This window comes from Narcine bancroftii, chromosome 4 (genome assembly GCF_036971445.1).
Source record: "Narcine bancroftii isolate sNarBan1 chromosome 4, sNarBan1.hap1, whole genome shotgun sequence".
NCBI lineage: Eukaryota > Metazoa > Chordata > Chondrichthyes > Torpediniformes > Narcinidae > Narcine > Narcine bancroftii.
This window is the reverse complement of record NC_091472.1, coordinates 118,858,932-118,883,178: the sequence shown is the minus strand read 5'-3', so window position 1 is coordinate 118,883,178 and position 24,247 is coordinate 118,858,932. Positions and strand designations below refer to the sequence as shown.

The 24,247-nt window shown below is 39.8% G+C and overlaps 1 protein-coding gene across 6 annotated transcripts in view; it reads left to right on the top strand.

Annotated features, from left to right (window-relative positions):
• The window catches only part of tango2 (transport and golgi organization 2 homolog (Drosophila)), a 261,525-nt gene that overhangs the window by 119,908 nt on the left and 117,370 nt on the right, over positions 1 to 24,247 (top strand). For all 6 annotated transcript variants that reach the window (XM_069932596.1, XM_069932591.1, XM_069932593.1 and 3 more), the window contains one exon: positions 4,365 to 4,465. In XM_069932596.1, coding sequence (XP_069788697.1) covers positions 4,416 to 4,465 — 50 coding nt within the window. In that variant the 5' untranslated portion in view covers positions 4,365 to 4,415. The remainder of the gene's footprint in view (positions 1 to 4,364; positions 4,466 to 24,247) is intronic.

The window sequence follows — 24,247 nt, the reverse complement described above, 5'->3', positions numbered from 1 at the left end:
TATGCTATGGTTCCGTTGGTAAGTCATAGGTTCCTTTGGCTGCTTTGCATGATGTTTCAGACAGGTCTCACAGCTGGAAACCATCCTGTCAATGTCAGCATTTATCTCTGAACAATAAACAGCAGTTCTGGCCCTCCTCTTGCATTTTTCCATTCCAAGATGTCCCTCATTCAACCTTTTCAGCATAACTTGTTGGAGTGTTTGATGAATGATTATTTTGTTCTGTCTGAGTAGAAGCCCATTGACACCACTCAGCTCTGCTCTGATGAAGAGAGAATTGATATTGGGTAATGAGGAAATGGCTGAGGCTTTGAATAATTATTTTGTGTCAGTATTCATGGTGGAAGATGTGTTGAACATGCCAAAGACTGATGTTACGGAAGTGATGGGAGGTGAGGTTCTGGATGTAGTAGCTGTCACTACAAAGGTTATACTCAGAAAACTAGAGGGTCTAAAGATAGATAAATTCCCTAGTCCTGATGGAATGCATCCCAGGATACAGAAAGAAATGGCAGAAGTTGTAGTCGAGCTTTGGTGAAATTTACCAAAATTTGGTAGACTTTGAGCAGGTCCTCGTGGATTGGAAGATGGCAAATATCACACCACTATTCAAAAAAGGATGTAGGCAAAAGGCAGGGAATTATAGGCCAGTTAGTTTAACATCTGTAGTTGGGAAAATGCTTGAAGCTATCATTAAAGAAGAAATAGCAAGGCATCTGGGGCGAAATGAATCCATCAGGCAAGCGCAGCATGGATTCAGCAAATGCAGGTCTTGTTTGACAAATTTACTGTATTTCTTTGAAGATATAATGAGCATGGTAGATAGAAGGGAGCAGGGGGGATGTTGTTTACTGGGATTTCCAGAAGGCGTTCAATAAGGTGTTACACAAAAGACAAAAGATAATGATGCATGGAGTTGGGGTGATGAATCAGTATGGATTGGAGATTGGTTAACCAATAGAAAGCAGAGCATTGGGGTACAGGGGTGTTTTTCTGGTTGGCAATCAAAGATGAGCGATATGCCGCAGGGGTCGATGCTGGTCCCACAATTGTTCACAATATACCGTACATTGTAGTGGCCTGCACACAGAGATGGGAACCATCTGCAAAATGGGTAACAAACACGGCGACTGCATGAACCTGGTGGTGACACTGGCTGTTGTCCCTGGTGGCCTCTGCACAGTGGGAAGTCTAGGAATTCTGGTGGGAACATTGGCCAACTTGAGGTTGGTGCACTGATGACGTGGGCCCCCAATGTCAGCAATGAGGATTCATATAAGCAGAGCTGCCAGTACAATAAAGCAATCTTCAATTTTGACTCATGTGTGTGTGTGTCTTCCTTCCACACACATTGTAGTACGTACACTACATTGGTGACCCCGACAGGTCCAACTCGTATTTGGACCTAAAGATGACAGATCAAGCAGAGCCAGTGACCATACTGCAGTCTCCCTCGGGCAGCCACACGTGTGGTTCAAGCAGCCCGGGACCCAGTTCCAGCTTCGCCTCATCACTGCCAATGACACCTGCTACTTCTACATTGTGAGTGCCGTTGATCAGAACACAGCGGCAAAGGCAAATATGCAGCCCTTAAAGAGCTACTAACCCGCACTTTCTGGCTTTCCTGGTGTGAGCATGCTGCTCAATTGATGTAAATAGAAGGACTGGGGGGAAGGTCCCTGTCTGCTCTAATGAGAGAGATGCTCACGTTAACTGAGGGCCACAAACCTTGCCTGCTCTTCGAGCAAATCTTCCTGAAGCAGCTGCCTAAGGATATGTGGCTCTTGCTCACAGACAAGGACTTCTGTGACCCTTGGAGGGTCGCCACTTGAGCAGACATACTCTGAAGAGTGAAGAAGGACACCAGCACCATCGTAGACCACATCAGCAATCCCCACAAACATCCCCGGCTAGATCAAGGCCAGGGAGAGTCAAGTGAACTCCCCGGGACAGCAATGATACTACCACCAGCGATGGGGTGAGGAGGCCCTTCGATGCCACCCACCCTGTGGGTTTTCGGGAAATGCCCTGGTCAACAGTCATTGATGGCTGTGGCGGTTAGCCCACATGATAGCCTCCTCCACATCCAGGACTCACTGTTGGGCAGGCGTTTCATGGTCAACACAGGATCCGAGATTAGTGTCCTACCCGCTGCAGGCCTCAACACCTGCTGCGGCAAACAGGGCCCAACACTGAGGGCAGCCAACAGCTTCTACATTTGAACTTTTGGGACCCGCACTATCCCCCTTCGTTTCAGCAACAGCTGCTTTACGTGGACCTTTACCTTTGCGGCAGTGGCATAACTGCTCCTGGGGGCCGACTTCCATCAGGCCCACTGCTTGCTGGGTGACCTCAAAGGATGGCACTTGGTGCACGCCAAAACCTTTCAGACTCTGCCTTTGGGGAAGCCAAGCTACCTGCCCCACTTGGACTCCTTACACTCTCGGACAATGAATTCGCCCGCATCCTGGCAGACTTTCCCTCAATAATGGTGCCACAGTTCTCAACAGCCAAGCCAAAGCTCGGGGTAAGGCACCATATACTGACCAAGGGCCCCCCGCTCCTCACCAGGACAGGCTGACTCCTGCCCGAGAAACTCAGCCTGGCGAACGAGGAGTTCAAAAAGATGAAGGAGCTTGGGTTTGTGCTGCGCTCCAACAGTCCCTGGGCCTCTCCCCTCCACCTGATGCCCAAATCAGCAGGTGCTTGGAGGCCATACAAGGACTACCATTGCCTCAATGAGGCCAAAATGCCCAACAGATATCCTGACATTGTTGTGTGATGTTTCTGCAGGCAGCCCGCATCCCATTGTCCTGGCTGCGTGGAGATGCCAAGTTTTCGAGGCTGTCCACAACCTTGCACACCTTGCCATCCGCGCAATGGTTAAAATGGTGGCCAACAGGTTTATCTGGCATGTCCTCCATAAACAGGTCAGCCAGCGGGCCAAAACTTGCACGAACTGTCAGTCCTCCGAAGTGCAGGTTCACACCAGAGCGCTCATACAGATTTTTGATCCGGTGCAGCACAGCTTCAGCCAGGTGCAGATTGACTTAGTGGGATCGTTACCAGTTTCCTGTGGTGCAAGATATCTCTTGACCATGGTAGACTGCTCCACAAGGTGGCCGGAGGTGGTCTAGCGGGCTGATACAGAGACCTGTGTCAAGGCACATTGACACATGAGTGTCCCGATTCGTGGTTCCGGAGCACCTCACCTTGCAGGGCTTCAATGCCTCGGCAGTGGAGATGGTCTATGGCATGCCTTTAATCATCCCTGGGGAATTCCTAGCCCCTGATAAACACTCAGAAGATCCTACCGCGAACCTGGAGAGCCTGTGGCAGAACCTGAGGTCCTTGGTCCAGCGGCATGGCCAGCCCAAGCATAGTGTCCAGAATGACCTAAGGACTTACAATGACCCTACTAGGTCATTAGAGACGATGGTTCCACCTTCATCCTCGACATTGGCAGTAAGGAAGAGACTTTTACCATTGACTGCCTAAAACTGACATATCTGGACTGTAATGAGCCAATTTGCACTCTACCCCTGTGACACAGTGGCAGGCCACCAAAAGCAACAGACAATTGCTCAGTTTCTGGTTCTTGGGATGGGGGGGGGGTGCTGTTGTGTAGCAGCCCGTGTATGGAGATGCGAACCAACCTGCAAAATGGCTGACAAATGCACGGATCTGGGGGTGACACCAGCCATCATCCTAGGTGACCTCCGCATGGTGGGAAGACTATGAACTCTGTCAAAACACCAGACAACAAACAACAATGATCCTAGCACCGATCCCTGAGGCACACCACTAATCATAGGCCTCCAGTCTGAGAAGCAATCATCCACTAACACTCTCTGTCTTCTCTCATTCTTCCAATTTCAAATCCAGTTTACAACCTCACCATCCATATCTAGTGTTTGAACCTTCTTAACTAACCTCCGATGTGGGACCTTGTCAAAGACCTTACTAAAGTCCATGTAGATAATATCCACAGCCTTTCTTTCATCAACTTTCTTGGTGACCTCCTCAAAAAACTCTAAGATTCGTTAAACAAGACCTATCATACACAAAGCCATGCTGACTATCTGATCTCTTAGCACATACTCCAATAATTTACCTACTTCTGAAATCAGGTTCACCGGGTTGCATTTTCCTGGTTTACCCAATCTGCATTTGGCATCACCAATGTAAAGGAGGCCAGACTAGGTGCACAGAATGTAGCAGATTAGGTTGGATGATATGCATCTGGAAGTGTCCATTTCTTGGTAGCTTAATGGTGTCAACGAGAAGTTAATGCTATGAATGTTAGCTGGCTTCATCTGGATCACCCTGGTTCATTATCATTAATGTGAATCATTTTTCCACAGCCCGTGTTCTGGTAATCTGCTCAAAAGAATTGAAGCTAGTCCGAGGCCTCCATGTGTATCATCTTCTTCTATTTCAATCCAAAGTCGACTTCTGCTTACAGGTATTTATGTACACATCTCCTAAATGCAAAATCTCCTTTCATAAGCTTACTCATGGAGGTAACTGAATAAAAGTATCCTTTAACCAAGAAAATAATCCAAAAATATTTAAATACATTTATTATAAATTGTATATTTTTATGTTATTAACATGTATATGTGCACACTGTAGTCTGGAGAAATGCTATTTCATCTGGTTGTTTTTGTACAGTCAGATGATAAACTTGAATTTGAACTCAAGCAAGATGCTGGGGCTAAGTTTCTCCAGCACTTTTGTGCACCAAAGATAACTTACAGTGCAATTCTTGACTATTCTGTCAATTTTGCAGAGATTATGTACAAGTTAATGGAAACATTGAATTGATCATTATTTCTTCCCCTGATCCCCACATCCCGGCACAACCTCTTCTCCCACTCCAATCTTCTTCACAAGGTTGCATAGTCTGCACTTGTTTAATTCATGAAGGTCAAACCATAAATGCAACCAATGGAGCTGAATGAGATTACGTATCTTATAGAAAGAATTGCCAGGAACATTGTTATGTGTTTTTAGAAATACAGAATGAGAAATATCCTTTGGAATTTCAGGGTCAGAGTGGCAAAAGTGGGGTTTGAATTCTGAAAGCACAATTTGAACATTTAATGTTACTACAAACTTTTTTTAAAAATTATTTTCAAAAAAACTCTAGACAGGCAGCATGGTAACAGGCCCTTCCAACCCACGAACCCATACCACCCAAACACCTCATTAACCTACAACCTCCATACGTTTTGAAGAGTGGGAGGAAGCTGGAGCACCTGGAGGAAATCCACACAGTCATGATTGACAACACCAGATTCGAACCTGGGTTCGCTAATGCTCTAATAGCTTTGTGCTAACATTAAATCTTTCAGTGATAATGTATTTCTGTTTTCCAACTTGTTTCACTTGACAGTTCAGAAAAGATCTCGTGCACTATTCCCTCTGGATTTGCCCAAATGGATCTCCTTCACTTGTTTTGCATTCATTTGCTTCTCAGTATCATTAATGAAAAACACAAAATAGCATTCCAGTTATGTGAAAACACACCATTATATCATTATCAACTTCTATAATATACATTTGGACTCATCTGTGCCTTAACATTGGAATTTCATTTGTGCTAAATGTTTGATGTTTACAGAAAGCCCCATATTAATTGAAGGCAATATCAATTTTGTGCAGATTGAATGTTGCAATACTTTGTATCAATATTTTCAACTGCTCGGGTTCATTCTGTTTAAATTTTTTTGCCATTCTGAATTAACTAAACATTAATTTCTTCTAGTGTGTTATCTAGAAATAATTGTCTTGGGTTCATCCTAAAAGTCATGAGCAAGTAATGACATTCTGTCCCTGGAAACACAACTTGAACCAGACTGGTTATCACATTGGTTTTGAATTTGATCTGACAATCTGCTCCTTATCTCCATTTCTTTATACTACCTGACTCTTCACTCATCCTGCCCATCTGCAGCTCAAAACTGTACACTGGATTATTCCAAAGATCTCTCATTTCATCTCCTATTTTCTGTCCTCCACAAATCAGTCTTCTATCTGTACCTTAAATCACAACAGAGACTAATCAATCATAACTCTTACTCCCACAGACCTAAATAGCTCTCAGATAAGCAACACCTATTTTCCTGTGGTCATCTCTGTAATTTCCTCCTCACCTACACTTCCAATTTCTGCACACACCTTATTCTGGGCTCTTGCACATCACGTTGCATTTAGTATACCTTGATGGCTGACATTTGGGGCCTCGGTCCTGCACTCCAAAATTCTGTCATTTTAACGTCTACCTCTCCCTCTGCCTTTCAGAAGATTCTTCTTTCGCCTTTCTTTGTGCAAAGCTTTGAGACTTTTTTTTTAATTTTTTATTTTTCACACCATAAATCACATTAGCCATGATATACACTATTTCTTTTTCACACATATACAGTGACTTTTTCTCCCCCCCCCCCTCCTCCCAAGCCACCCCCCCACCCCCCCCTCTCATCCATTTTAGGTATACAATCTAGGTTGCATTAAGCCAGTCAGACAATGTTGTCATTCAACAAAAATACACCAGAAATTCTACTGAGTCCATTCTTTTCTTTCCTTCTCCTTCCATCAACTTAGATAATGTTTGTCCCCGGTAGGTTTTCGCTATTGTATTTAATGTAAGGCTCCTATACTTGTTCGAATATTTCAATATTATTTCTTAACCTATATGTTATTTTTTTCTAATGGAATACATTTATTCATTTAAATTTAGTAGTTTCTTCCTTTTAATTTGGTTATGTATTCCATTAATATTTAAAGTCATATAGTTCAGCGTAGCCCTTTTATATTTTGTTTATCTTCTCTTTCCGTTTTTCCATCATTACCTTTCCTCCTTTTCCATTTCTGTTTTCTTATTTTCAACTCTTTATAAAACAACATTCCTACAACATCCAACATTTTCCTTATTCTCCTATTTCTATCTTCTTTATCCCCAATCTCCCCTTCCCCTCCTGAGTTGTCCTTTATCCCTTGTCGGACAACCACATCTCTCCTCTCCATTTGGATTTGCGAATCCACTCGCAAGCATCAACTGATTTTGCAGTGACCGCTATTTCCCCCCACCCCGCCCCCCCAGAAAAGATTTCACTTTTCATATGTCACAAAGGTCACTCTTTTAATTCCCTCCTTATTCTCTCTATTCCATTACCTTCCCTTATTAATTCTTGTCTATACTATCTATATTTTCCTCTAAGTACAGATACATTCACGTATGCACATTGTCTCTATTCACTCTTATACCTCTTTACCCGCATACATATCAATCGTGATCATTTTTACTCTCATTACCCGTCTTCATCCCTCAGTCTATTTTTGTCTTTACCCACATACATATCAATCGTGATCATTTTAACTCTCATTACCCGTCTTCCTCCCTCAGTCTATTTTTGTAATTGTTCTGCAAATTTTCGTGCTTCTTCTGGATCCGAGAATAGTCTGTTTTGTTGTCCTGGAATAAATATTTTCAATACCGCTGGATGCTTCAGTATAAATTTATACCCTTTCTTCCATAAAATCGCCTTTGCTGTATTGAACTCTTTTCTCTTCTTTAGGAGTTCAAAACTTATATCTGGGTAAATGAAGATTTTTTGCCCTTTATACTCCAGTGGTTTGTTGCCCACTCTTACTTTTTCCATTGTCTTCTCCAGTACCTTTTCTCTTGTAGTATATCTTAGGAATTTTACTACAATAGATCTTGGTTTTTGTTGTGGTTGTGGTTTAGAGGCCAATACTCTATGTGCCCTTTCTATTTCCATTTCTTGCTGTAGTTCTGGACATCCAAGGGTCTTAGGGATCCACTCTTTTATAAACTCCCTCATATTCTTGCCTTCTTCATCTTCCTTAAGGCCCACTATCTTTATGTTATTTCTTCTGTTATGGTTTTCCATTGTATCTATTTTTTGAGCTAGTAGTTCTTGTGTCTCTTTAGTTTTTTTATTAGATTCCTCCAATTTCTTTTTTAAGTCTTCTACCTCCATTTCTGCTGCTACTGCCCGCTCTTCCATCTTGTCCATTTTCTTTCCCATTTCTGTTAAGGTCATCTCTATTTTATTTATTTTCTCTTCTGTGTTGTTTATTCTTTTTCTTAAATCCTTAAATTCCTGTGTTTGCCATTCTTTAAATGACTCCATGTATCCTTTAATAAGAGAAAGTATATCCTTTATCTTGCCTTTCTTTTCTTCTTCTATTTCTCTGTACTCTTCCTCTTCCTCTTCTTCTTCCTCTGGGTTGGCCATCTGTTGTTTCTTTGGTGCCCTTTCCTCCTCTTCTTTCTTGTTTCTATTGTCTTCTGTGGTCTCTTCTTGCTGCAGGTGTTCTGCAGCTGTCATTGCCGGCTGTGGAGATCGACTCCCCAGCTGGTCCCCCCTCCCGTCGGTGTGTTTTTTTTCATGCGCATGCGCGGTTGCGCACTTTTACTCGGCTCTGTGAGCCATTTTTGTAGTCCATTATTTACCGACCTGAGGGAGCAGGTTTCTCTCTCCGCAGCGGGCCTCTTCGGACAGGTAAGGCCTTCACCTTTTTCCTCCTTTGTCTTCTCTTCCTCTCTTCTTACCGTTGCTTTCGATTTTTCTTTTTTGTCGCCATCTTCTTTCCACCTTTATACTCACTTTTCTGTAACTTTTATTTCTGTGCCTTTGTGTTTTCCTTTGTTTTTCCCGACTTTTCTGGAGAGGGCTGGAGTTCACCGTCCGGCCACTACTCCATCACGTGACTCCTCGCTTTGAGACTTTTGATGTAATTTCTCCTTGCATGGTTTGTCAAATTTGTTAAATATGCCATGAAACACTTTGGGACATTTTACTACATAAAAGTAACATATAATTTTTATTGTTAATGTTGCTTGAATCATTAATTTTGGGGTATTTCACTGTATTGATGAAATGAGCACACTTGTTTTAATTTTGTGAGGTAAAGATTATTTTTAGCTTAAACATTGAACATAGAACAATACAGTACAGTATCAGCCCTTCAGTCCACAACGTTGTGCTGACCTATGTAAGCCTACTACACAACAATCCAATTTTTCCAACTTCACATTTATAACTGCCCATTTTTCTTACATCTATGTGCCAGTCTAAAAGACTTTGAGTGTCTCCACAGTACCAGTCAACACCACCACCCCCAGTAATGCATTCCAGGCACCCACCACTGTTAAAAAATATCTGACATTTTTCCTGAACTTTCCTCCACTCACCTGAAATAGATGTCCTTTCGTATTATACTATTGTTGCCCCAGGAAACAGGTGCTGGCTGCCACTCATGTTCAGCCCCTCAGAATTTTAGATAATTGTATGAAGTCACCTCTCATTCTTTGTTCCAATGAGAAAAGCCCTAGTTCTGTCAACTTATCTGTTCATAACGAGGTTATTGTAAAATACCACAACCAAATGGATAAATTGAGAGCTGTAGTTCAGCAAGGAAATATCAATATTAAACTATGAGAATATATTTTTGCAGTTTCAGTGAGAGATTGTTTTCTTTTGTCTTCACAGTTTTAAGTTAAGATGATAAAAAAAAGAACATTCCAGCAATGAATGCTTTGCTGCCTTTTACCCAATCAGCATTCAGCAAATCTAGATCAACTTGATCTCGCAAAGCACATGGTTCACTCTATCTAAAGAATACTTTCCATAAATGATCAATTTGACTTTCAGTTCACCACAAAGCTTGCTTTCTCCTTTGTGCATGCTCCAGATGAGATTGCCATTGGTGCTTCTTTTTTTTTGTTGCTGCTGTATTACAGAACTTTGGACAAAATCAGTTGAATCTACAACCCATTTCACTTAAGAACTTGGATGAGCAGAAAAATTCCATTTTGATGGATTTGAGTTGCCTCTGAGGGATATTCTAGTTCTGGAGACAGATGGAGGTTGACTCTTTCAACTTGTGCCTCCTGACTTTGTGCATTTATTGCACAACTTTGGTTTTTGTTGACCCTTCATATGTCTCTGCATTAATCATAGAACATTACAGCACAGAAGACAGACCTTCAACACTTCAAGTCTGCTGAAATTCTTTTTTTACAACTTTATTTGTAATATTTTTAAAAAAGATAATGCAATCAAAAATACAAACCCCATTGTTACAAAAATACATTCGTAAAATAGATAATCTTAAATTAGTAAATTAATAATCGACCCCGACCCCAAACCCCCCCAACCCCCCTAAAAAAAACTATCCCTATTTCTACAAACTATTGGAGCCTTGTACAAAGATTAAAATACCATAATACAACATATATGAAAATTAATTAAAAATTAATTAAAATAGCATAGTTAACCTATACTAAGACCCATATGTTTAATTTAAAAAAAGAATAATTATAATGTAAGCTGTTAATTTTTTCTAGATAAATACAAGATTTCAACTCATTATGCCTCCTTGAAATACTAATCTCTGCATCATCTTTCCATGTTACTGCAGTACATTTTCTTGCAACAGCTAAAGTTAAATCTGAATAAAATCAATCTGAAATTTATCCAATTTCAAATGCCTTAAATCCATCATAAACCCTAATAAAAATAATAAAGGGTCAAACAATAATTGAATATTATACAAGCGTTCTAACTTTTAACCAAAAATTTTGCACCTTTTCGCATAACCAAACCGAATGCCGGAAACCTAAATCTGAATCCCTAAAACCGTATCTTTTCAACTTCTCCGGTGTCAAATATAATTGATGTACAAAATTATAATTAACTAAGTTATATCTTACATTAATTAACTGAGTTATCGCATTCTCACATATCTTTAACCAATCATCCTCCAATATAGTAAGTTGTAAATCTTTCTCCCATTTACTTTTTATTCTAAAAACACCAAGTTTCTTCATCTTCTCTTGCAGCAAGCTATAAATTTCTGATATAAATCCTTTTTTCAAAGATTCTGTGATTAATTTTTCAAATCTAGACAGATTGGGGAATTTAATTTCTTGTCCAAAATTTTCTTTTAAAAAAGCTCATATTTGATAATAAGCAAATATTGAATTCATTGAAATATGAAAATTTTCTTGTAATTGATTAAAAGAAAGAAAGCCTCCTTTCTCAAAAAGATCCTCTACTCTTTGAATACCTTTTCAATCCAGTTCCTTTAAATAATAACTATCCATTGAAAATGGTATAATCCTATTTCTATATTTAGGAGTCCAACAGTAATTTTACTCTTAGATCCAATTATACAATCTCTCTCATACCAAATATCAATTAAATGTCGAAGTACATGAACACTATAAGACTTCAAAAAACTTGGTCTCCACCAATATATAAAAGAATTTCATTACTTTCTGAAAGTTGACTTAATTCTATTCTAGCCCATATAGGAGTTTTTACTCTATCTAACATTTGATTAATGAATTTCAATTGGGCTGCCTCATAATAATTTTCAAAATTAGGTAACTGAAGACCTCGTAATGCATATTTCCAAGTCAATTTTCGCAATGAAATTCTAGATAATTTACTCTTCCACAAAAATAAACGAACGACCGAATTCAATTCTTTAAAAAAAGATTTTGGTAAGAAACAAGGAATAGACTGAAAAAGATACTGTATTCATGGAAAAACATTCATCTTAATACAATTCACCCTTCTCATTAAAGTTAATGTTAAATCTTTCCATTTATTCAAATCTGCTTTTCTTAACAACGGTATATAATTCAACTGATATAATTGATTATAATCCACATTTATTACAACTCCTAAATACTTTATCTTTTCAGACAAACGAAACTGAGTAATCTGTTTACATTTCAAATAATGATCCTTTGAAACAGGTAATAATTCACTCTTATCTCAATTAATTTTATATCCAGACATCTCTCCATATTGTTGCAAACATGTCTGTAAATAAATTAAAGATTGTTTAGGATTTGTTAAATAAATTAAAACATCAACCGCAAATCAATTAATTTTATATTTTTCCTCCCAAACAGTAATACCTTTAATATTAATATTTTGTCCAATAGATTGAGCTAAAAGTTCAATCACTAAAGCAAATAAAGCTAAAGACAATGGACAATCCTGTCTCATTGATCTTGATAAAGTAAATGATGAGGAAATTACTCCATTTGTACTACCTTAGCTGAAGAGTTATATAAGGCTTTTACCCATCCAATAAAAACTGGACCAAATTTAAAATGTTCGGAAACTTTGAATAAAAAATGCCATTCAACACGATCAAATGCTTTTACTGCATCTAAAGCCACTACCAAAGGTAAATCACATTGTTCTCTTGAAGCATTAATTAATTAAATTAATTTAACAACATTATCAGCTGAATAACAATTTGGAATAAATCCTGCTTGATCTACATGAATTAACTTTGGTAACTATTTCACTATCTTATTTGCGTGCTGAACGTTTAAAAAATATTTTGGTTTTTTTTTCATAAATATACATCGAAAACTCTCCAATATCAAAGTGTGTGTGTAAAATTTTTTCTTACAAAAAAACAAACAAATAAAAACAACCCCTCCCCCCTCCCTTCCATAATATAAATCCACACACCATCAGGGCTCACAAAGAGATGATTGTGAATTTCAGGAGGAAGTCAGGGAAACGTGGCCCAGTCCTTATCAAGGGCTCAGTAGTGGACAGAGTCAAGAACTTCAAATTCCTGTTGTCAACATCTCCGAGGATCAGTCCTGGAGCTCCACATTGATGCAATCATGAAGAAGGCTCGCCAACAGCTATACTTTGTGAGGTGTTTGAGGAGATTTAGTAGACTCTCCTCAAACAACTCAAAAGAAAGGAAGACTGAAAAATTTGTACAGGTATGTCTGGTATGGAGGCACCAAATCTCGGGACAAGAAAAAACTCCAGCGGATTGTTAACTCGGCCTGTGACATCACAGGCCCAAGACTTCACTTCATCGAGGACATCTCCATGGGCAGTGTCTTAAAAAAGCAGCCTCTATCTTCAAAAGACTTCCACCAGCCAGGCCATGCCCTCTTCACTCTGCTACCTTCAGCAAAATGGTATAGGAGCCTAAAGACAAGTGTTCAGCAGCACAAGGACAGCTTCTTCCCTACTGCCATCATATTCCTGAATAATCAGTGAACCAAAGACACGGCCTTACTTTTCATGCACTTTAAAAAAAAATTATTGTTGTAAGATGGTTTATAATATGAATATTTGCACTATGATGTTGCCACAAAATACCAAATTTCGTGAATTGTTCATGACAATAAATTCTGATTCTGATTCTGAGCTGCATAAGATGATGAGAAGCATTGATCATGTGTATAGTCAGAGGCTTTTTCCCAGGGCTGAAATGGTTGCCACAAAAGGACAGAGATTTAAGGTGTTGGGGAGTAGATACAGAGGAAACGTCAGGGCTAAGATTCTTTTACGCAGAGAGTGCTGGGTGCGTGGAATGGGCTGCCGGCAACGGTAGTGGAGGTGGATACGATAGGGTCTTTTAAGAGACTTTTGGATAGATACATGGAGCTTAGGAAAATAGAGGGCTATGGATAAGCCTAGTATTTTCTAAGGTAGAGACATGTTTGGCACAACTTTGTGAGCCGAAAGGCCTGTATTGCGCCTTGGGTTTTCTATGTTTTTATGATATTAGCCCCCTCCAGTTCAGATGCAAACTGTCCCATTGGAACAGGTCCCACCTTCCCTGGAAGAGAGCGCAGTGATCCAGAAATGTGAAACCCTTCCTCCTACACCATCTTTTTAGCTATGTATTAAACTGCATTATACTCCTATTTCTAACCTCGCTAGTACATGACACAACTGGTAATCCTGAGATCACAACCCTGGAGTCCTGTCCTTCAACTTGGCACCTAATTCATTGAACTCTCAAGATTCAAGATTCAATTTATTGTCATGGAAAAAAACAGTGTCATATTACACCTGCTGTAAAGCAGACAGATTTCCCATCAACAGAAATTGCCTGAAGTGCCTCTTATAATTAGAGAAAGAGAAACAAAAGAAACTCCCCCCCCAGAGATTTTCCTCCAGCTCTTCCATAGAGTCCAGTTCAAACCACTGGCAACCTCAGCTCCAAATCCAACAGGATCCAATCAGGAACCGTTCAGCACCTTCTGCACCCCCTCACATCCTCATTCCAATACCTGGTACCCTTTCAGCCTGCTTTGAGCCAGTCTCCAGCAGTCTACAGGCTGGCGTGAGTCCACCAACAGCGGTTTCCAGCAGCCCACAGCCTCCATGGGTTCCTTGCCTCGAGTTGCCAGCAATCCACTGTGTGCTTGGGTCATTCAGCTGCAGAGCCCCCTCATCGGTCTGCCACAGTGGTCACTGTCCCATGGGTCGTCTCCTCTGCTCCTCCTTCTCATGGTCTCCCCATTTTATGGTGCCCTGCGCCAGTCCTCTGCTCCCCTGAGTCTGCAACGCCTTATGGCTACTGCCTATCATAGACGCCGCCATCTTGCACGCAGATCCCATGGTTGAGGGATTTTAAATAAAACTACCGTTAGCTCTTTTCAAGGGCCATTCAAAGCCTGCACAGAGTTGATGGCAATCAACTGGAGTGCTGTATCTCCACTCCTCACTCCCCACAAGTCCACACTTGCAGCACGCTGCTGTTACAGCTTTTTGCAGGACCTCATAAACCTTCCAAACCACGTCATTGGTCCTGACATGGACCATGACATCTCGCTGCTCATGAATTCTCATTCATGAGAATGCCATGAACTTTTTTTAATTTTTTTAAATTTTTTATTTTTCACACCATAAATCACATTAGCCATGATATACACTTTTTCTTTTTCACACATATACAGTGACTTTTTCTCCCCCCCTCCCTCCTCCCAAGCCACCCCCCCACCCCCCCCTCTCATCCATTTTAGGTATACAATCTAGGTTGCATTAAACCAGTCAGACAATGTTGTCATTCAACAAAAATACACCAGAAATTCTACTGAGTCCATTCTTTTCTTTCCTTCTCCTTCCATCAACTTAGGTAATGTTTGTCCCCGGTAGGTTTTCACTATTGTATTTAATGTTAGGCTCCCATACTTGTTCGAATATTTCAATATTATTTCTTAAACTATATGTTATTTTTTCTAATGGAATACATTTATTCATTTCTATATACCATTGTTGTATTTTCAAATTATCTTCCAATTTCCAGGTTGACATAATACATTTTTTTGCTACGGCTAGGGCTATCTTAACAAATCTTTTTTGTGCATCCTCCAAATCAATTCCAAATTCTTTGTTTTTTCTGTTACTTAGGAGAAAGATCTCTGGATTCTTTGGTATATTGTTTTCTGTTATTTTATTTAATATCTGATTGAGATCATCCCAAAATTTTTCTACTCTCTCACATGTCCAGATTGCATGAATTGTTGTTCCCATTTCTTTTTTACATCAAAAACATCTATCAGATACTGTTGGGTCCCATTTATTTAACTTTTGTGGTGTAATGTATAGTCTGTGTAACCAATTATATTGTATCATACGTAGCCTCGTATTTATTGTATTTCTCATCGTTCCAGAACATAATTTCTCCCATGTTTCCTTTTTTATCTTTATATTTAAATCTTGTTCCCATTTTTGTTTAGTTTTACCATTTGTTTCCTCATTCTCCTTTTCTTGCAGTTTAATATACATATTTGTTATAAATCTTTTGATTAACATTGTATCTGTAATCACATATTCAAGGTTACTTCCCTCTGGTAAACTCAAATTTCTTCCTAATTTATCTTTCAAGTAGGATCTCAGTTGGTAATATGCCAGCGCTGTATCTCCAGTTATATTGTACTTATCTCTCATTTGTTCAAAGGATAAGAATCTACTTCCTGAAAAACAATTTTCTATTCTTTTAATCCCTTTTTTTTCCCATTCTCTAAAGGAAAGGTTATCTATTGTAAAAGGGAGTAGCTTATTTTGCATCAATATTAGTTTTGGTAAGAATGCCATGAACTTGATCTGAGATATTTCAGACCCTGGCGCCAGGGAGGCAACGTACCATTTGGGATTCTCAGTCTATTCAACAGAACTTTGGAATCCCCTATCAGTTGAGCTCACCCCTTCTTCTCCCTTCCCTTCTTTGCCACTAAGACAAGTCCATAACAGAAACCTGACTACTGTAGCTTGACCCTGCTTGGTCATCCCCCTCACAAGAGAATCCAAAATGGTATACCTGTTATTGAAGGGAACAACCACAGGGGTGCCCTATACTGACTGCCTGTCCTTTTCCCTCTCCTGTCTGTCAATTAAGGTGTGACAGCATCCCTTAACTCCTGTCTATCACACCCTCAGCCTCCAGAATGATCTGGAGTTCATCTAATTCCAACTCCAATTCCCTAACATGGTTTATAAGGAGCTGCAGTTGGGTGCACTTCTTTCAGATGAAGTCACAGATGCATGTCCATGCCCTGGCTGCCATTCCCACTATCTCTGAAATAGAAAATAAGTTATAACAACCTGCCTCAACTCCTGCACCTACTCCTCAGCCTCTGCTCACCGAAGCCTCGCGAACCAAAGCCTCAGATTCCCATTCCTACAGTAAGCCACTCACACCATGGCCACTCACTCTGTCTCTGTTTTACTTTCATTTACTCCTGCTTCTGTGTAGCTTTCTCGCTCTTCAACCTAATTGGTCAGCTGCTAATGTAGCGACACCCATGAAACACTCCTTGTTTTAAACACTTATCCCCAACCTGTGTGTAGCTTTCTCACTCTGTTACTTGATTGGCCCGCTGCTAATCCCTGCCAATTTAACTCTTGTACCCAAAGTGAGCTTCAGATCACACATCTATGGCATCACTAAAGCTGACAGTTAAATTTACTAAATGAATATGGCATTTGCATCAAGGGATCCACTACCAAGACATTCATCCACACCTTTATTGCCCCTTAAACTGACGAGGTCCATTTCATTCAAAGTGAGTCCATCGAAAACTCTCCAACCTGTGTCCGGATCCTTGCTGCCCATTGATCTCCTCTGTGCTCATTAGCTGCCTTTGGCTACTGATTCTGTCCTCACTCAGTTTTCATTTTCTCATTTTTGGTCTCTGACCCTCCTGTGATTCTGCCTTAATTGCTCACCATGGGCAGCTGTGCCTTTATCTGCATGCAAATAAGATGAGCTCATGAAAGCACCTTGGTCAGGTCCTCTATGGACAGCTGTCCTAAGGCTCTGAATCTACATTGTTAAATCTCTCTGCCTCTTGAAGATTATACTAAAGTTATTCTTCTTTGACTGTGCTGGTGTCATCTCCAAGTGATTCAGGGTCTCATTAAATAGGCTTAGATACCTTAGGACCTCCTTTTGTTATAAAAGCTCAAAATGAACACATCATTTTTTTTAATGATTTAAATTTTATTGAGTTCTTTTTAGTCATTGCTAAAATTACAAAACAAACTTATCCATAAAATAAAAACAAGCATGGGCTCAAAAAAAATCAATATAATAACACTATGTGTCTATTTAGACCTCTAATAGTAGAAAAAGCTGCCATTCATTAATGTGCTTCATCACAATATCCACCACTATTCCCCCCATGAAACCTAGATGTTTGCTCCATTTTTGTGCATAGATGCCCAATTTATCAAACTTTAAGACATGCGTTCAAACGTTGTCACTTTGGCCATTTTTGAGGCCCACTTCTGAAATGATGATTTCCTCATATCCTTTCAACTTCTCCGTTTAATTTGTCTTCCTACCATTATTCATGTCTGAATATAACTTTGAGAGTATTTATCCCCAAATAACCCATGTGTCTCTCAAAATGAGGAGTCTGGAGCAAAAAGGAATTTGAATATCTGAAACTTCACCAATATACTTATCTATCATAATCCAAAATTCTTGAATTCTGGGACAAGACCAAAGCACATGTACTAAGTCCCCTTTATCCACCTCAGAGCACCAGCATTCAGGAGTTTTTTTCAACCCTATTCTATATTACTATCCTGGAGTCCAATAAAAACGGTGCAGAATCTTAAATGGAATTTGGTGCACCTTCAGGTTTTATGAACACATTATTGTTGCTATTTGAATGGCATTGCATTTTTTTAACAAAAACTCTCTCTCTCTCTCTCTATCTCTCTCTCTCTCTCTCTCTCTTCCCACCCCCCACACTTTCCCCTTCTCTATCTCTATTTCTCTCTCTCTGACACACCCCTCTCACGGTCTCTCTAAAACAATGTAGAAGTGTTGAAATTATACATCAATTAAAACCCCTGTCATCCAGAATTCAAGAAACCAGCAGCCTTAAGCAAACTGCAAAAAAATATTGCGGAAAATAAATTGGTAAATAATACAGAAATTTTAAAATGGTGTGCCTCACCATTAGTTCACTAATTCCAATCATGCAAAATGCAATCTCAAGCAATCAGAAAATTCACTTCATCCCATAGTTGCCAGATACCAGGGGTTTTACTGTATTTCTATGGAATAAATAACTCATATTTTGCAAGGCATCTTGTGCTAAGCATTCATTAAGGTACAGGCCACACATGAGTTTTCTTTCATTCTTTAGGATAAATTCACTGGAGATTACCAGCAGCAATGAGTCTTAATTAGTTGGCTAAAATTGTATATGGGCAGGTTCAGTGTCTGCAGAGGGTATTTAGCACCACTATTTGAGTGATTATTGATTTGTTGTTGGGATTTGCTCTTTTCTGTCTGAGCATGGCATTTGCTTTGGGTTTTTCTGCTGGTTTAACTCTAGATTTTCATATCAGCTCTCAATAGAGATCTACAGCCCTTGACTGAACTCATCCATACTGACCAAGGTGTCTTCATGACCTTATCTCCCTTGCTTATATTTGGCCAATATCTTTACAACCCTTTCCTATCCATTAACCTGTCCAAATGTTTCTTAAATGTTGTAATTTTACCCACTTCTACAACATCCTCTGGCAGCTCATTCTATATACTCTATCACCCCCGTGTGGAAAAACCTGCCCGACAGATCTACCTGTAAATTTTTCCCCTCTCACATTTAACCTATGACCTTCAGTTTTAGACTTCCCTATTCTGGGAAAAAGACTTCTTATCCATCTTGTCCACACCCTCGTGATTATATTAGCCTCTGAGGCCCTAGTCTCCTTCACTCCAGAAAAAAACAGTAGCTTATCAACCATTACAAAATGCCCATTTGACACAAGGTTACTTGTATTTTACGTCACAAATATTTTTAAATTTTGTTGACCCTTCATCACTATTTTGGTCTGTAGTGCAAAATTTCACCTTGTTCTTCTCACCTTCTCTGCAGCTTCCAAACTTTTCTCTTTCTAAAATCTATACAATGGTCCCTTTTTGAGTTTTTATTACTTAACTAAAACTAGGAATAAATACAAAACCAACTGCATTCAGCAGGTAAGGCAGCAAATAAAGATCATTGACTTGCATTGGTTTTCTTTCTCACAGATGCTGGCTGACCTCTTTTGTATTTCCAGTCATTTCTACTTTTTATTTTTGTATTGCACCATTCTTGATTCTGTACTCCAGTTCACATGTTTCTTGCCCTTCTTCAAGCCAATGGAAATACATTTTCCCACGTCAAGTTATATGTGTACTCCTTCATTGATTAGCATTGCTACTAAAATTACCTGTGTGCCTGCCACTGTTTCTCTTCACCACCTTCAAGTAACCTCAGAGGTCCATATAGTGTTCTCCTGGGCAGTGATTGAAAGGGCTATACACTTGCACAGGATTTTCATCCACTACACTGTTTTCTCCTGTGTTTGTATAGTGACCAATTCCATTATTTATCTGCCTTCAGTCAACAAGCTCACACCAAGACACAAGAGAAACTTGTCCGTGAACTACTCTTTGCAGATGATGCCGCTTGAGTTGCCCATTCAGAGCCAGCTCTTCAGCGCTTGACGTCCTGCTTTGCGGAAACTGCCAAAATGTTTGGCCTGGAAGTCAGCCTGAAGAAAACTGAGGTCCTCCATCAGCCAGCTCCCCACCATGACTACCAGCCCCCCCACATCTCCATCGGGCACACAAAACTCAAAACGGTCAACCAGTTTACCTATCTCGGCTGCACCATTTCATCAGATGCAAGGATCGACAATGAGATAGACAACAGACTCGCCAAGGCAAATAGCGCCTTTGGAAGACTACACAAAAGAGTCTGGAAAAACAACCAACTGAAAAACCTCACAAAGATAAGCGTATACAGAGCCGTTGTCATACCCACACTCCTGTTCGGCTCCGAATCATGGGTCCTCTACCGGCACCACCTACGGCTCCTAGAACGCTTCCACCAGCGTTGTCTCCGCTCCATCCTCAACATCCATTGGAGCGCTCACACCCCTAACGTCGAGGTACTCGAGATGGCAGAGGTCGACAGCATCGAGTCCACACTGCTGAAGATCCAGCTGCGCTGGATGGGTCATGTCTCCAGAATGGAGGACCATCGCCTTCCCAAGATCGTATTATATGGCGAGCTCTCCACTGGCCACCGTGACAGAGGTGCACCAAAGAAAAGGTACAAGGACTGCCTAAAGAAATCTCTTGGTGCCTGCCACATTGACCACCGCCAGTGGGCTGATAACGCCTCAAACCGTGCATCTTGGCGCCTCACAGTTTGGCGGGCAGCAGCCTCCTTTGAAGAAGACCGCAGAGCCCACCTCACTGACAAAAGGCAAAGGAGGAAAAACCCAACACCCAACCCCAACCAACCAATTTTCCCTTGCAACCGCTGCAATCGTGTCTGCCTGTCCCGCATCGGACTGGTCAGCCACAAACGAGCCTGCAGCTGACGTGGACTTTTTACCCCCTCCATAAATCTTCGTCCGCGAAGCCAAGCCAAAGAAAAAAAAAAAGAGTCAACAGAACCTGAGTCTTTGCAGAAAGATTTCACCTTGTATTTACAAACCTTATAAACCCGTGACACCAGTTGGCATTTGGCCATTCGGGTCCATGCCAGTCAAAAAGAAACTTTGTTAACTCACACATCCCAACTTTTGGTCTGTACCCTTATAAGTTTCAGATCTTCCAGATATTTTGTCATTATGATGACTGTTGTGACATCCTCCACCTTTAAAGGAGTAATTTCTACTGTTCCAAATGGTTCTGTTAATTTATTTTGTTCCTCTATTTGTAGTTTTGGTAGTTCAATTTTAGTCAAAAATTCATCTATTTTCCCTTCTTTCCCTTCGTTTTCAGTTCGGTATAATTGTTCATAGAATTCTCTGAAGTTTTCCTTAATTTCTTTTGGATTATATGTAATTTGTTTGTCTTTTTTCCTTGTTGCCAATACCATTTTCTTAGTTTGCTCTGTCTTAAGCTGTCATGCTAAGATTTTGTGTGTTTTTTCACCTAGTTCATAATATTTCTGTTTTGTCTTCATTATATTCTTCTCCACCTTATATGTTTGTAATGTTTCATATTTTATTTTTTTATCTGCCAATTCTCTTCTTTTGGTTGTATCTTCCTTTATTGCTAATTTTTTTTCTATGTTTATTATTTCCCTTTCCAACTGCTCTGTTTCCTGATTATAGTCCTTCTTCATCTTGGTTGCATAACTTATTATTTGTCCTCTAATGAATGCTTTCATTGCGTCCCATAGTATAAACTTATCTTCCACTGATTCCGTATTTACTTCAAAGTACATTTTTAATTGTTTTTCAATAAATTCTCTAAAATCCTGTCTTTTAAGTAGCATGGGGTTTAATCTCCATCTATACATTCTTGGAGGGATGTCCTCTAGCTTTACTGTCAGTATTAAGGGTGAATGGTCCGATAGCATTCTCGCTTTATATTCTGTTTTTCTTACTCTATCCTGCATTCTAGCTGATAACAAAAATAGGTCTATTCTTGAGTATGTTTTATGTCTAGTCGAGTAGTATGAGTATTCCTTTTCTTTTGGGTTTTGTTTCCTCCATATGTCCACAAGTTTCATTTCTTGCATTGATTTAATTATAAATTTGGTTACTTTGTTCTTCCTGTTAGTTTTTTTCCCCGTTTTATCCATATTTGGATCCAAATTCAGATTGAAATCCCCTCCTATTAGTATGTTCCCTTGCGTATTAGCTACCTTCAAAAAGATATCTTGCATAAACTTTTGATCTTCTTCGTTAGGTGAATATATATTAAGTAGATTCCAAAGCTCCGAATATATCTGACATTTTATCATAACATATCTCCCTGCTGGATCTATTATTTCCTCTTCTATTTTAAATGGCACATTTTTGCTAATTAATATAGCCACTCCTCTTGCTTTTGAATTATATGATGCTGCTGTTACATGTCCTACCCAATCTCTCTTTAATTTCTTGTGCTCCAATTCAGTTAAGTGTGTTTCTTGGACAAATGCTATATCTATTTTTTCCTTTTTCAGTAAATTTAGTAGTTTCTTCCTTTTAATTTGGTTATGTATTCCATTAATATTTAAAGTCATATAGTTTAGCGTAGCCATTTTATATTTTGTTTATCTTCTCTTTCCGTTTTTCCATCATTACCTTTCCTCCTTTTCCATTTCTGTTTTCTTATTTTCAACTCTTTACCAGACAACATTCCTACAACATCCAACATTTTCCTTATTCTCCTATTTCTATCTTCTTTATCCCCAATCTCCCCTTCCCCTCCTGAGTTGTCCTTTATCCCTTGTCGGACAACCACATCTCCCCTCTCCATTTGGATTTGCGAATCCACTCGCAAGCGTCAACTGATTTTGCAGTGACCGCTCTTTTCCCCCACCCAGCCCCCCCCAGAAAAGATTTCACTTTTCATATGTCACAAAGGTCACTCTTTTAATTCCCTCCTTATTCTCTCTATTCCATTACCTTCCCTTATTAATTCTTGTCTATACTATCTATGTTTTCCTCTAATTACAGATACTTTCACGTATGCCCATTGTCTCTATTCACTCTTATACCTCTTTACCCGCATACATATCAATCGTGGTCATTTTTACCCTCATTACCCGTCTTCATCCCTCAGTCTCTTTTTGTCTTTACCCACATACATATCAATCGTGATCATTTTTACTCTCATTACCCGTCTTCATCCCTCACTCTATTTTTGTAATTGTTCTGCAAATTTTCGTGCTTCTTCTGGATCCGAGAACAGTCTGTTTTGTTGTCCTGGCATAAATATTTTCAATACCGCAGGATGCTTCAGTGTAAATTTATATCCTTTCTTCCATAAAATCGCCTTTGCTGTATTGAACTCTTTTCTCTTTAGGAGTTCAAAACTTATATCTGGATAAATGAAGATTTTTTGCCCTTTGTACTCCAGTGGTTTGTTGCCCTCTCTTACTTTTTCCATTGTCTTCTCCAGTACCTTTTCTCTTGTAGTATATCTTAGGAATTTTACTACAATAGATCTTGGTTTTTGTTGTGGTTTAGGGGCCAATGCTCTATGTGCCCTTTCTATTTCCATTTCTTGCTGTAGTTCTGGACATCCTAGGCCCTTAGGGATCCATTCTTTTATAAACTCCCTCATATTCTTGCCTTCTTCATCTTCCTTAAGGCCCACTATCTTTATGTTATTTCTTCTGTTATAATTTTCCATTATATCTATTTTTTGGGCTAGTAATTCTTGTGTCTCTTTAGTTTTTTTATTAGATTCCTCCAATTTCTTTTTTAAGTCTTCTACCTCCATTTCTGCTGCTATTGCCTGTTCTTCCATCTTGTCCATTTTTTTCCCCATTTCTGTTAAGGTCATATCCATTTTATTTATTTTCTTTTCTGTGTTGTTTATTCTTCTTCTTAAATCATTGAATTCCTGTGTTTGCCATTCTTTAAATGACTCCATGTATCCTCTAACAAGAGCAAGTATATCCTTTACCTTGCCTTTCCCTTTATCTATTTCACTGTATTCTTCCTCTTCTTCTTCCTCTGGGTTGGCCATCTGTTGTTTCTTTGATGCCCTTTCCTCCTCTTCTTTCTTGTTTCTATTGTCTTCTGTGGTCTCTTCTTGCTGCAGGTGTTCTGCAGCTGTCGTTGCCGGCTGTGGAGATTGACTCCCCAGCTGGTCCCCCCTCCCGTCGGTGTGTTTTTTTTCATGCGCGGTTGCGCACTTTTACTCGGCTCTGTGAGCCATTGTTGTAGTTCTTTTTCTACCGACCTGAGGTAGTGGGCTCCTCTCTCCACAGCGGGCTTCTTCGGACAGGTAAGGCCTTCACCTTTTTCCTCCGTTGTCTTCTCTTCCTCTCTTCTTTCCGTTGATTTTGATTTTTCTCCTTTTGTCTCCATCTTCTTTCCACCTTTATACTCACTTTTCTTTAACTTGTATTTCTGTGCCTTTGTATTTTCTCTTGTTTTTCCCGACTTTTCTGGAGAGGGCTGGA